At 38.1% G+C, this 13,970-nt stretch overlaps 1 protein-coding gene across 1 annotated transcript; it reads left to right on the top strand.

Moving 5' to 3' along the window:
* Positions 1 to 1,863: 1,863 nt before the first annotated feature.
* Znf782 (zinc finger protein 782) lies at positions 1,864 to 10,548 on the top strand. The gene is given in 8 exon segments (XM_074052217.1): positions 1,864 to 1,888; positions 3,907 to 4,008; positions 8,771 to 8,806; positions 8,809 to 8,983; positions 8,985 to 9,288; positions 9,291 to 9,699; positions 9,702 to 9,830; positions 9,833 to 10,548. Coding segments are annotated over 8 exon segments (1,896 nt in total).
* Positions 10,549 to 13,970: the final 3,422 nt, after the last annotated feature.

Raw genomic sequence — 13,970 nt, 5'->3', positions numbered from 1 at the left:
CAGCACCACAGTCAGATCACAGAGCCATTTGATCACCAAACAGATCTTCCTGCTACCCCTTTGTAGTCAGTCATCCCAGTTCTCCTTACCACTCCCTAACCTCTGACAGCCACTAATTTGGAAAGCCATTATTTCTTTTCAGCTCCTCTTCCTCTCACTGGGAAACTCCTGTGACACCAGTGTTAGATGTTATATTAGAGTTTCACAGGTCCTGGTGACTTTATTTCTGTTTTCCAGATTGGGTAATTTCTGCTGTTCTACCTCAGAGTTCATGGGTTATTTCCTCTGTCCTCTGTTCTGCTGCTGAGCCCATCTACTGAATTTTTAGTCATTTGCCAGCTCTGAAATGTTTACTTTAAATCTTCTTTATCAATGTGAGTCAATGCCCTGTATAGCTATCCTTATCTCAACCAGCAAAACCCCTTGTTCCTTCCTATTATTGCTTATACTCTCTCTACAACAAAATTAGAGATAAGGGCAAAATAGTTTCTGCTGGGTATTGAGGGGGTGGAGGGGAGAGGGAGGGGGTGGAGTGGGTGGTAAGGGAGGGGGTGGGGGCAGGGGGGAGAAATAAACCAAGCCTTGTATGCACATATGAATAATAAAAGAAAAATGAAAAAAAATAATAAAATAAAATAAAAAAAAATAAATCTTCTTTATTTCTTTATATTTATCTCTACTATTATGTCTCCCATGTCTCTGCTGCGATTTGCCAATTTTTATCTCAACCATGTTCACTATAGCTTTTTAAAATGTTTATGTGATAATTGATCTAACATCTCTGTCAGAACTAAAGTAGAAAAGATGACCCAATTCAGGCTATAATACATCTATACATGGAAATGTCACACAGAAACTCCCTGTAGAACTATCTTATACAAGCAAAAATGTGATTTTTTTATTTTATAAAATTGGAGATCAGGAGACAGAACAGGTCCTGTCTGGGGGTTGGCAACAGTTGGAGCGGGGAAGATATGGGGAAGGAGTGTAGGAGGGTGAATGTGGTGCAAATTTTATGTACTCATGTATGAAAATGGAAAAATGAGACCTGTTAAACTATTCCAGGAATGAGGGTGAAGGGATAAAGGAGAATGATGCAGGGGGTGAATTTAACTATAATATATTATAAGGCCTTTTGTAAATGTCACAGGGTACCCCCAGCACAACAATACAAAAAAGAATATAAAATTAAAGAAAATCCCTGTCAGATAATTTAAACATATATGCCATCTCAGTATTTGCATATATTGTCTTCTGTTACTCAAGCTGAAACTGTTGTAGTTCTTGGTATAGAAAGTAACTTTAAATTGAAGCCATACTTTTTGAATATTGATAATTATCACTTGAATATTAGTAATAATTATTTAAATCTGATATAGCACATCTTCTGTGATGCCAATATTGTAGGGGAAGAGGGACGCCCTAAGATTTTGTCATTATCTTGTCTCAGGCATTCATTCAATGTCTTGTATTCTAAAGAGTTGATAACTTATCAAAACTGAAAATTTTGGCCATTCCCTCTAATTGCCTTACTTCCCTCCCCTCTTGTGTTCTTCTGGAATTCTGACTGTACACGTGTTAGACTACTGGATATGACTGCACAGATTGCAGATTATTCTGCTGTTTCCCAGTTTTTACTCACTTTGGGTTTCTTTCAGAGTTCTCATTGCCATGTCTTAAAGTAATGAATGCATCTTAGGTCATTTTTCTCTGGGGGCACTATCCCAGAGTGTCACTTAAGATAGTCTTCTCCCTGCTTCCTGCCTTCTTGCATTTGAAAGCTGTATGCTTATTAATCTTATCTAGTGCTTTCTTATTTGTTGTTTGGTTGGTGTTATGGTTTGGATAGGAGCCAAAAGGCTCATGTTGGAGGTGTGGTCCCTAGCAGGTAAATCCAGTCATGTGGAGGTGACAGGATCATAAGGGCTCTGGGTTATCAGTGGAAAAATCCATCACTGGCTTCATAATTTGATGGCAGTATTGGGAGGTGGTGGGAGGTGGAGCCCTGTTGGAGGAACCAGGTCACTAGGGGGCGAGCCTTTGAAGGGTATCTTGTCCCTTGCCCCTTTGTGCTCTGCTTCTTGGCTGCTATGAGGTGAGCCACACACTTCTACCATAACATTCTGCCTCACCTCAGGCCTGAAGCAGTGGATCTAGTCAACCTTGGACTGAAACTGAGGCTCAATAAATCTTTCTTCTTTCAGTTGCTCAGATACTTGTCACAGCAACAGAAATCTTATTAACACAGTTGGTGTGCTTCCTCTTTTCATATGTTATGCTTTTCATTCTAAATTTCAACTTAGAACTTTTTGTAACTTCCCTTTGTCATGTTGTTTATGTTTTACTTTCTTTTCTTGAACCTGTGGAGTATTAACTGCTATTCTGGTGGCCTTAGCACTAATTTTATCATCTGTGTCATTTTGTACTGTTTCTACAGATTGGTTTTTCTTCTCAATAGGACGTGTACATTCCTGCTTCTATTCATACCTTCTCATTTTTATTAGGTGTGAAATATTAGGAATATTATTACACTGTTGGGTACTAGATTTTGTTGTCTTTTAAATATTTGAGGGCCTTTTCTGGAATGTAGTTACTTGGAATCAGTAGAGTTCTTTCAAGATTTACTGTACCTGTGTCATGAAGCTTTCAGAGCTCACATTAGAACTAACTTGGCTCCTCTGTTAAGGCAGTACCCTCTGGTCATTGTGGTCATGAGTTAGGACATTTTGTACCCTGGCTGGTGGTATAAACATCCTAGCTCTGCTGCTTTGGTGATTTTTCAGCCTATTCTTTCACACTGGTCATTCTCCTCCCTCAGGGCTTCCATGCATGCTTCACAAGTCAGAATTAAGGAGACCCTTCAGCAATCTCCAGGACTGTGTCAGCACAGCTATTTCCCCAGAAATCTAGCTGCCATGGCTTCATTAAACATTTAGTTCTGTTAACTCACTGAATCTGGTATTTCTGATAGTTTCTTTTTGTGCTGTGGCTTGGAAATTCACTTAGCAGTAACCTGTGATAATCCTAGGGCTCACCTTATTTGTTTCTGTGTTCTCAAGAATCCCTGCCTAATGGCTAAAGTCTATAACATTTTCTGGAATATATATATATACGTATATATATATATATATATATATGTATATATACATATATATATATATATATATACATATATATATATATACACATACATACACATACATACATATCATATATGTAAATATAACTCTCATAAACATATTTATATATATAATTTTTGCAATACTGGAGCTTGAACTCAGGGTCTATACATTGAGCCACTCCACCTCCCATTTTTGTGATGGGTTTTTTCAATATAGGGTCTCGCAGACTATTTGCCCGGTCTGGCTTCAAACTGTGATCCTCCTGATCTCTGCCTCTTGAGTAGCCAGGATTATAGGCATGAGCTACCAGTGCCCAGCTCATTTTATGTATTCTATATGATTATTTTTAGATGTCTGATATGGAGAGGTAAATCCCTCTTTATTTAACTCTATTATGGCCAGATATGGAAGTTCTCATAAAATCTCTTACCAAGACATTGATAATTTGAGAATGTAATATTATTTAAGCTTGTAATTCAGAGATTTAAGATTATTTATGAGTATTTTAAAATGTGGGGGTTTGGGGCTGGCAGAGTGGCTCAAGTGGTAGAGCACCTGCCTAGTAAGTGTGAGGCCCTGAGTTCAAACCCCAGTGCTGCCATAAAATAAGTAAATTGATTAATTAATTTTTTAAAAGTAGGGGTTTTGTTCTTATTATCATTTCCCCCATAAAAGTACATTGAACATCTTCAGTGTGGCACTTCTGAAGTTGTACCTTCCTTCATGTTCAGGAACAATGGAAACTATGTACTAACTCAAGCTCTGAATTATTTCCTGTTTACAGGGTACTGCTTTATAAAACCAGAACTGATATTCACATTGGAACAAGGAGAAGATCCATGGTCATCAGATAAGGAGAAAGAATTCCTAAGCAGGAGTTATCCAGGTAAGTTATTAAATACTGGCAGATTCAGTGATTCAGTAGGAGGAGGTAAAGAACTCAGCATATAGTCACACTCATAGCTAAAATTTTACAGAAAGGACACAAGGCAAAATGAATGAAAAAAGGGCAGAATAGGGACTCAGATACAAGCTTCCAGGAGTTCACACAGGATACACTTGATTCCCTCAGCAATGAAGAGAGATAAACACACAGACTATATTGTCTACTCAGAAAGGACATTAGGGAGTAGGTGCCAAGATTTTTATTGTGGGATGTTCACATAGGCACCCTCCATGCAGCATGTAGTAAAGGTGCAGACTTTGAGATGGAAAGCAGGTGTTCATCATTAATTGTATTGTATGTGCAAAATAGCTTTGGCTCAGTGAGCCCCTCTTAGAAGTTCTGGGAATGCTTTTGAAACCTAGGTTTACCAGATTCCAGCCATGGGCTAACCTTGCAAGCAGACCTTTTTAGAGGTGGTGCCTCAGGCCTGTTGTTCAACTCTTGTCTACACAGGAGCTATGCAAACCACAGAATGATACAGAGTAAGACAGATGTGCTGCATCAAATATGTAAATAAACTTTTTTGTGTGTGTGTGGTACTGGGTTTGAACTTAGGGCCACTCCACCAAACCTTTTCTTGTGATGGGTTTTTTCAAGATGGGTTCTCTGAACTATTTGCCCGGGCTGGCTTTGAACCACCATCCTCTGCCTCCTGAGAATCACAGGCCTGAGCCCCTGGTGCCTGGATATAAATAACTTTTTTTTTCAATACTGGGGATTGACCTTGAGCCTAACACTTGCTAGGCAAGCACTCTACCATTTGAACTACGTCCCTAAGCCTTTTGCTTTTTAGGATTTTTTTCAGGTAGGGTTTTGCCCTTTTACCCAAGCTAGGGTTGGACTGCAATCCTCCTACCTCCACCTTCTGAATACCTGGGATTGATTACAGGCATGAATCACCACACTAAGTTTGTTTTTGACATGGTCTTGCTCACTTTTGCCTGTGCTGGCCTCAAACTGCTATTCTGTCTCCACTCCCATGTAGCTGGGATTACAGGTTTGCACAGCCATGCCCAGCCATAAATTTGCTTTTTAGAAGTAAATAATAGCAGGTTGTCTCAATGACATATACTTAAACAGTAATTTGGTAAGTTCAAAATATAGTTATGAATTGTTAAGGTACTAAACATAAAAATTCAGTATTACTTACCACACATGCTTCAGGTTCAATTCACATCAAAACATAGATAAGAAAAAGGGCATTTTATTAATGCTAAAGACATTTTTTAAAGAAAATATGAAATGTTAAGTATTTGTACACAAAATAAATTATCTCCATTTCATAAAAACTGCAAAAATTATAAGGAGATTATGAAAGTATTAGATAGTGTAGACCTTAACCTATCTCTCTGACTTCATAGCAAAGCCAGAGTTCACCAACTGAAACTCTGAAATAGGACTCTGCAAACTATGGCCCTGAGGTCACTCTGCCTGCTGCCTATCCTGATAAAAAAAATTGTTTATTGGAGCCCAGCCATGTATGTTTGTTCCTGAGCTCATTCTACAAGGCAGAGTTGGTCGTTGCCACAGAAACCACATGGCAAGTACAGCCAGCAGCATTTATTCTGCCCTTTTACTGAAAAGTTTTACTGACCTCTACTCTAGAACTTGTAAGTAACAATTTTACAAAATGAATTTAATGTGTTTTTCAAAACTGCTCTGAAACAAAGAATAAATCTTCTTAAAATGACTGGAGGATACTGATAAAATACAAAAGTATTTCAGGCAAATGTCAATAATTTCCACAAAGTGGATTTATTATTGTTCCCAGTAACTGTAGTTATAAACAGTATGAGAAAATTAGTCTATTGCTATCAATAATGAATTGTATTTTTAAAAACCATATTTAATCAAGGAGTAAATCAACTGTGCAATATCCAGAAGAAGTTAAAAAATGAAAACGTGCATATTAAAACCTTTGTACTGTAGATGAAGCGGCTCTTAAAGGAACATTTTTGGTCTCAAAGACTTATGTTAAAAAGCAAGAGAGTGCCAGGCATAGGGGTACACACCTGTGCCTGTGATACCAGAACCCATGAGGCCTCTGAGGCAGGAGCGTTATAAGTTCCAAGCCAGCATGGCTACATAGTGAGACACTGTCTCAAAAAAAACATTAATAAGGTAAATATATAATGCTATTAAAAAAAACACAAGGTAGTTCTCACAATTTACAAAATGAAAATAACTTCAGCTAGGAAAAGGAAAGGAAGCACTGAAACTCAATTCAGGATTTGACTCAGATCCGTATTTCTGTTGTATAATCTTAGAATATTTTAACCTGTAATTCATCTCTTCCTTTTGTAAACTCTCAGCTCACTTGATGGATGTGTCAAAAGAGTGTGAGATTCTGCCAGAGAGTATAGTTATTGAATGAGCTTCCATCCAGCTGTATTATAGTCCACACACACACACACAAATCCCTTTCTTTCTTCCACATGCTGGCATATGCCATAGGCATTTTTGATAATGTTGTAGATTAACTCTAGAGCCAGTTTGGAGAGGTATTTCATATCGATTTATCCAGAAAACACTCTCCGGTGCAAATGCCATGTCAAATTTCTTGATTTTTATTTGAGTCAAATTTTGACTTTAAAGTTCTTTAAATCTTTAAAATCAAAAAAAAAGTCAAAAGAAATGAAAGTTAAAGATTTTCACTTGTAAGCTTATTGTTTTCTAAATCCTCTCTCTCTGTTTTTTCTCTATTTTTTTAGCATTCTTATTAGCATCTATTGTACAGGGGGATTTCATTGTGACATTTACCTATATGCTTCCAATAAACCTTGATTAGATTCACTCCCACCATAATTCTCCTTCATCCCACCCCCAAAAGACAATTTCAACAGGTTTCATTGTTCTATTTTCATATAAGCATATAAAATACGTCAACCATATTCACCCTCCTTCACCCTCTCCGTCCCCCCTCCCCCTCAAGTATTGGCCTCCTATCAGGACCTGCTTTATATTCCTGTCTTTCAGTTTTTAGTGTAAACTCATTGTTCACAGGGGCTCACCATGGTATTTCACCCATGAAGTTATTATACTTTAATCAGGTTAGCCTCCTCTGTTACACTCCCTTACCTTTTACCCACTATTACTGAAAAGCTTTCAGTACATTTCGCTATGCCATCTTCCTACACAGATACAATGTATTTCATTATTATTCACTCTCTTTCATTCTCTTTTCCTGAAGTTTTCTTTTCTTTTTTTTTTTTTTTTTTTTGGCAGTACTGGGGTTTGAACTCAGGGCCTACACCTTGAGCCATTCCACCAGCCCTTTTTTGTGAAGTGTTTTTTCAAGATAGGGTCTCATGAACTATTTGCCAAGTCTGGCTTCAAACCATGATGCCCCTGATCTCTGCCTCCTGAGTAGCTATGATTACAAGCATGAGTCACTAGCACCCAGCATGAGACTTTTTTCTTTATGGCAGTACTGGTTTTGAACTTAGGGCCCCATTCTTGCTAGACAGGTGCTCTAACACTTGAGCCACACTGCCATCCCTTAGGGGATAGGTATTTTGACAAGTTGAGAGCAAAAAGTACAGTGGAGTAGTAGACTGGAAGCTAGAACACATAATGAACACACAGTTACCATAAAACTATCTGTTCTCGAATCACATCTCTTAGACCTTTTATGTGTGGGTACACAGGACAATACATTTAGTTCTTGGAGCACTTGCAACATAGCCCTGACATTTTTGGATAGAATATGTATAGCAGCAAGATACTTGCTCTCAAATATATATAAGAAATATATGAAAAATAGATGGCATATCTATAAAGTCTTCAGAGCCAGGTTGAAACATATGATCCTTAAGATTCTCACAGTCAATAAAAAATAGGTATGTGTAAAAAAGTAGATTGAAAGCAGAATTAAGGATTGGACAGGGACAAGACTCAGTTGGGGACAGTGAGTGAGAAAACTAAAAAAAAGGAAACTTAAATTTGACGATAAAGAAAGATTCATTATTAAACAACCCTGATACAACAAAGAAGGCACCAAAAGCAGAGCACAACAGTGAATGTAACCTAGGTGGGAAATTCCATCAATTTTACATTTCCAGATACACATTTGTGTTCCTCTAGTAACACTACAGACACAATTAGTTTGGCCTATAGGACTATTTCTTTCAACATGAGGAAATTGATGCCATTATATATTTATTTTGGTTTTGCTTCATAGAAGGGAAAAACAAGACCCCTACAAGATTTAGGCTAATGACAATTCTGTCATTGAATTCTGGCTTCAACTCAGTAAGAATCCAGACTCTGTATGCTAGAGTTTGTTATTATTGTTTTATCTACTTGGTGCTGTTTATCTTTGTTGAATTCATTACCGTTTGATTTTCCTGTTCTCAGGTTCCAACTCTCTTAAATAAACTCCATTCTCAATTGTTCATTTGTCTTTATATCCTTTTCTCTACTCAGTTTTGAAAACTGTATTTTAGGATGCCGTGTGTGTGTGTGTGTGTGTGTGTGTGTGTGTGTGTGTTTATATTCATTTCCTAGTTTCCTCTCATTTTCTACTATAAAAATTAAAAAAAAACAAAACATAAAAGAATGTACAGGGAATATATACACTGGAATTAATGTGTTGTTGGGAAACTAAGCCAGAAACCAAGGAATTAAATACATAATATAGCATATACATGTAAGTCCCCACGCATTAAGTGTCATAAAATATTTTTAACTTTCTCATTTTTAGAAGACTCCCAACCTGATAAACTCTCAGAGAAGAGCCCAGCAACCAAGGCAAACACTTATGGCAAGTTTTATTCACCAACAAATTATTGACTACAGAACAAGAAATTTCAGGAAAACCATGTAATCTGGACATAAATATTTTTCCTGCAAGAATGATACTATCAGGCCTGCTTACCTGAGTCTTGACCTGTTGACCTCAAACTTTTTCCCTTACTCAGGGAAAAAGCTTGTGAGAAATGGCTCTTCAGTATTAAGGATTAAGGAACTAATACTAGAGAGAAATCTTTTGTTCATAGTAAAAATAGGAAAGCCCTGAATCCTAAGGAGGAACTTACTCACCATCAAACAATTCAGAATTTGGGACAAGCTTTTAAATATCATGAAAGTGAAAAGGCTTTTCTTGGAAAGGCTTGCATCATTACATCACAGAGTACCCACCAAAAACTGAAATCTTATAAATTCAATACATCTGGGGAAAACCAGTGTGATAAGTCAACTTTTATTGTGTCTCAGAGCATTCATCAGAAGACAAGAGTCAATATGAGTTTAATGAAAGCAGGAATGGTTTCCATAGGACCACTCAAGAGAACAACACAGGTGGAACATCTTTTAGCCAAGCACCACACATTAGAGAACTGCAGAGAAACTGTATCAAGGTGAAGCTCTTTGAATATGGAAAAAGTTTCAACCCTAACTCAGCCTTCCTGGTACATCAGAGAACTCATGCGACAGATAAACCCTGTGATTCTCCCATGTGTCCTGAGACATTCAGCTTCCAGACAACTTGTAATGTGCATCACAGAACTCACGTAAAGGTGAAACCCCATGAGTGTAGTGAATGCAGAGAATCCCACTCTCTGAACTCATGCATGATTCAGCCTCAGAAAAGTCACACAAGGGAGAAACCTTGTGAATGTCATGAATGTGGGAACCTTTCAGCGAGAGGTGTCGTCTAAGGAAACATCAGAGAACTCCCGTGGGGGAGAAACCATAGAAATATGACAGATGTGAGAAAGCGTTCAGTGCAAAGTCAGGCTGAAGAATCCATCAGAGAGCTCACACAGGGGGAGGAAGCCTTTTGAGTGCAGTGAGTGTGGGAAAGCTTTCAGCCATTTGTCAGGCCTCAGGAATCATGGGAGAACTCACACAGGGGAAAGACCATAGAATCGTGATGAATGTGGGAAAGCATTTAAACTGAAATCAGGCCTAAGAAAACACCATAGAACACATACAGGAGAGAAGCCCTACAAATGTAATCAGTGTGGAAAAGCCTTTGGTCAGAAATCACAGCTTAGAGGACATCATAGAACTCACACAGGGGAGAAACCTTATAAATGTACTCACTGTAGGGAAGCATTCAGTCAGAAATCAAACCTCAGAGTGCATCACAGAACTCATACTAGGGGAAAACCCTATAAATGTGATGAATGTGGAAAATTGTTCAGGCAGAAATCAAATCTCAGAGGTGATCAGAGAACTCACACAGGGGAGAAGCCCTATGAGTGTAATGAGTGTGGAAAGGCTTTCAGTGAGAAGTCAGTCCTAAGAAAACATCAGCGAACTCACACCGGGGAGAAGCCTTATCACTGTAATCAGTGTGGGGAAGCTTTCAGTCAGAAATCCAACCTCAGAGTGCATCAAAGAACTCACGCTGGGGAGAAACCATACAAATGCGGTAAGTGCGGAAAAACTTTCAGTCAGAAATCAAGCCTTAGAGAACACCAGAAAGCTCACACGGGAGACAAATGCATGGATATAATGAGTATGGGAAAACTCTGAGCTGGAACTCAAACCTCACAATACATAAAAGAACACATGGGAAAGAACTCCTGTGAATATTAGTGAACATTAGGATTTCCTTCGCACAACATCAACCTTCACAAAACCTCTGAGAATTTACAACATATTGCCCACAGATAGTCTTTTAGCCAGAATGCAGGTCTCACTGAATATCAGAGAACTCACCCAGCAAAGAAACTGCACAGATAATGAGTACAGAGCATACACTGAACTGAACCCTCAAAAAGTCCTCTTGCAGAAAAGTTCCATAAAAGTGAAAATTTTATGCCGACTAATTCATCATCAGAGAAGTCACAATGACTAGAAAGTGAGAAATGTGCGATAACCTTCAGCCAAAGGTCAACATTCTCAGTGTAGCACAAGATGCACAGAGGACAGAGGCCTCACTGCTTACCTGAACAGATGAGTGACATTAATGGATGGAAAAAAGCCTCATATGTTGTATCACGACCATTAAAATAACCAATAACCATTTCCTTTTCTGTCCCATACAACTACACATAGCCCAAATCTCTCAACCACTCTGTCATCCAGATGCATGACACCCTCTGCTAATAGAATTTTTTTTTGTGGTACTGGGGTTTGAACTCAGGTCCTACACCTTGATCCATTCCACCAGCCCCTCTTTTTAAAATTTTATTCATATGTGCATACAATGTTTTGGTCATTTCTCTCCCCTTGCCCCCGCCCCCTTCCTTAGCCCCTCTAGCACCTCGCTACCATGCAGAAACTATTTTTCCCTTATCTCTAATTTTGTTGAAGAGAGAGTATAACCAGTAATAGGAAGGACCAAGGTTTTTTACTAGTTGAGATAAGGATAGCTATACAGGGAGTTGACTCGCATTGTTTTCCTGTACATATGTGTTACCTTCTAAGTTAATTCTTCTTGAACTAACCTTTTCTCTGGTTCCTGGTCCCCTTCTCCTATTGGCCTCAGTTGCTTTAAAGTATCTGCATTAGTTTCTCTGCATTGAGGGCAACAAATGCTCTCTACTTTTTTGGGTGTCTTACCTATCCTCACACCTCCCTTGTGTGCTCTCACTTTATCATGTGATCAAAGTCCAATCCCCTTGTTGTGTTTGCCCTCGGTCTAATGTCCACATATGAGGGAGAACATATGATTTTTGGTCTTTTGGGCCAGGCTAACCTCACTCAGAATAATGTTCTCCAGTTCCATCCATTTACCTGCAAATGATAACATTTTCTTCTTCTTCATGGCTGCATAAAATTCCATTGTGTATAAATACCACATTTTCTTAATGCATTCATCAGTAGTAGGGCATCTTGGCTGTTTCCCTAACTTGGCTATTATGAATAGTGCTGCAATAAACATGGGTGTGCAGGTGCCTCTGGAGTAACCTGAGTCACATTCTTTTGGGTATATCCCAAGTGTCACCAGCCCTTTCTTGTGATGGGTTTTTTCAAGGTAGGGTCTTGAGGAAGTATTTGCCCAGGGTGGCTTTGAACCATGATCCTCCTTATCTCTGCCTTCTGAGTAGCTAGCATGACAGGTGTGAGCCACTGGCACCTGGCCTGCAAGTAGAATTTGAGGGTCAGTTACAGACAAGTTTCATTAATACATCTCACATTGTCAGTATTTTCTCCTGTTCCTCATTAGACTAGAGTGGAGATTACTTCCAGGGAAACCTTGAAGTCCATTCACTGAGGGTGACAGAGCACAGGTTGGGCTTTTAGTGGCAATAAAATAAACTTGTTCTCTTCTAGCTTCTTTATGGGTAGGTGTACCCAATGTTGACATACACACACCAAACCTTCCTTAACATAATCTATGACTATTGTTCCTGTGGACACCTGAACTCACTGTGTACCAGAAAAGCCACACAACAGGAACTTCTGACAATGTCCTGAATGTACATAGCTTCTGTCCACAACCCTTCCTTCTCAACCAGGTAAATATTGGGGGAAGAAATCCCTTACCCAAAGAATGATATATCATTAAATATATGATAAGTTTGTTTTGAATGTGTGACTATTTTAATAAATCATCAAACTTTATTACCTCTAAGAAATACAAGGGGGGAATCTATCAATTTTAGGAAGGTAAGTAATAACCTGTCTAGAAATTTTATGTCAAAACTGGTTTCATTGTACTATGGAAGTGTAGTGAAATATATAATATTAGTTCATAGACTTTTACTAGAATAAAAAGCTTGAATTTCATAAACTGAACAACACCACTGCTGTTCAGTGAATGTTGTTCAGTTCACAATGTATGTGATCATTTTCTGAGTTGCCTTTTTAGCTGTGTAAGGAAATGTGCATGCCACTTACAGGTATTTATTTAACATATGAATTGTAGCTCAACATTATTATAATAGAATTATGTACCCCTTGCTTAATAACTAATTGACATCTGTTGCAATTTGCCACAAGTATATTGATAACAAATAAACCTTTTACAGGAACTGAGTTCGCAGTCATACCACACTCCCTTTGTCCTCCTGCCTTCTGACATATACCTACATTTAGAAAGAGAGTGGTTACTAAACTGCCTCTTTTCAAAGAAGCCAGTACTTTCTATATACTTTGATTTTATTTTGTGTATTTTGGTTTATAATTATATGTGCAAATGTTTATAACTGTTATATCATCTTGCTGTATTGAATGTCTTGTTAATATATAATGCCCTTTGTCTTAAACACTATTTTGTCTGGTAGTTAATAGCTGTCCCTGCTCTCTTTTGGTTACTTTTTGCATGGAACATCCTTTTCCATCGTGTATGTGTGTGGCTGGTGACCAAACCCAGGGCCTGTGCATGGTAAGCAAATGCTCTGTCACTGAGCTACATCCTCAGTTCCTCTCTGTCTTCCTATTCTCAACCAATTTGTGTCTTTGAATCTAAGTGAGTCTCTTTATAGACAGCAAAGAGTCAGATTATATTTTTTTGCATTATGCCAATCTCTTTTTTAACTGGAAAATTTAATGTGTTTGCATTTAAAGTACTGACAAAAAGGATTTCTGTCATTTTCCCACTTGTTACATCCTTATAGCGCCTTTGTCTTCCACGCTTCCTGCAGTAGTCTTCTTTTCTGCTTACTTAAAAAAATTCTCTTCTCGTTTCTTTTTGTGCATCTTGTATACCCACTTCCTTTGTGGTTACCAAGGGGGTTTCCTTTAACTTCTCAGAGCTCTACCCACTAACTTATACCAGCTTAACTTCAATAACATACTAAAATTCTGCTCCTATACACCTTTCTCCTCATTCCCTTTCAGTTATTGATATCACAAAATACATCCTTAAATATTGTGTCAAAAAATAATTTTTATGCATTAGTCTCATAATCCATGTACAATAGTTATAAGCTAAAGTTATCTTATTTGTGTTTCAAATTGTCCATATATTTCTCTTTATCAGAGATCTTTATTTCTGCAGATGGCTT

This window comes from Castor canadensis, chromosome 13 (genome assembly GCF_047511655.1).
Source record: "Castor canadensis chromosome 13, mCasCan1.hap1v2, whole genome shotgun sequence".
In the NCBI taxonomy this organism is placed as follows: domain Eukaryota; kingdom Metazoa; phylum Chordata; class Mammalia; order Rodentia; family Castoridae; genus Castor; species Castor canadensis.
This window is presented reverse-complemented; position numbering and strand designations above follow the sequence as displayed.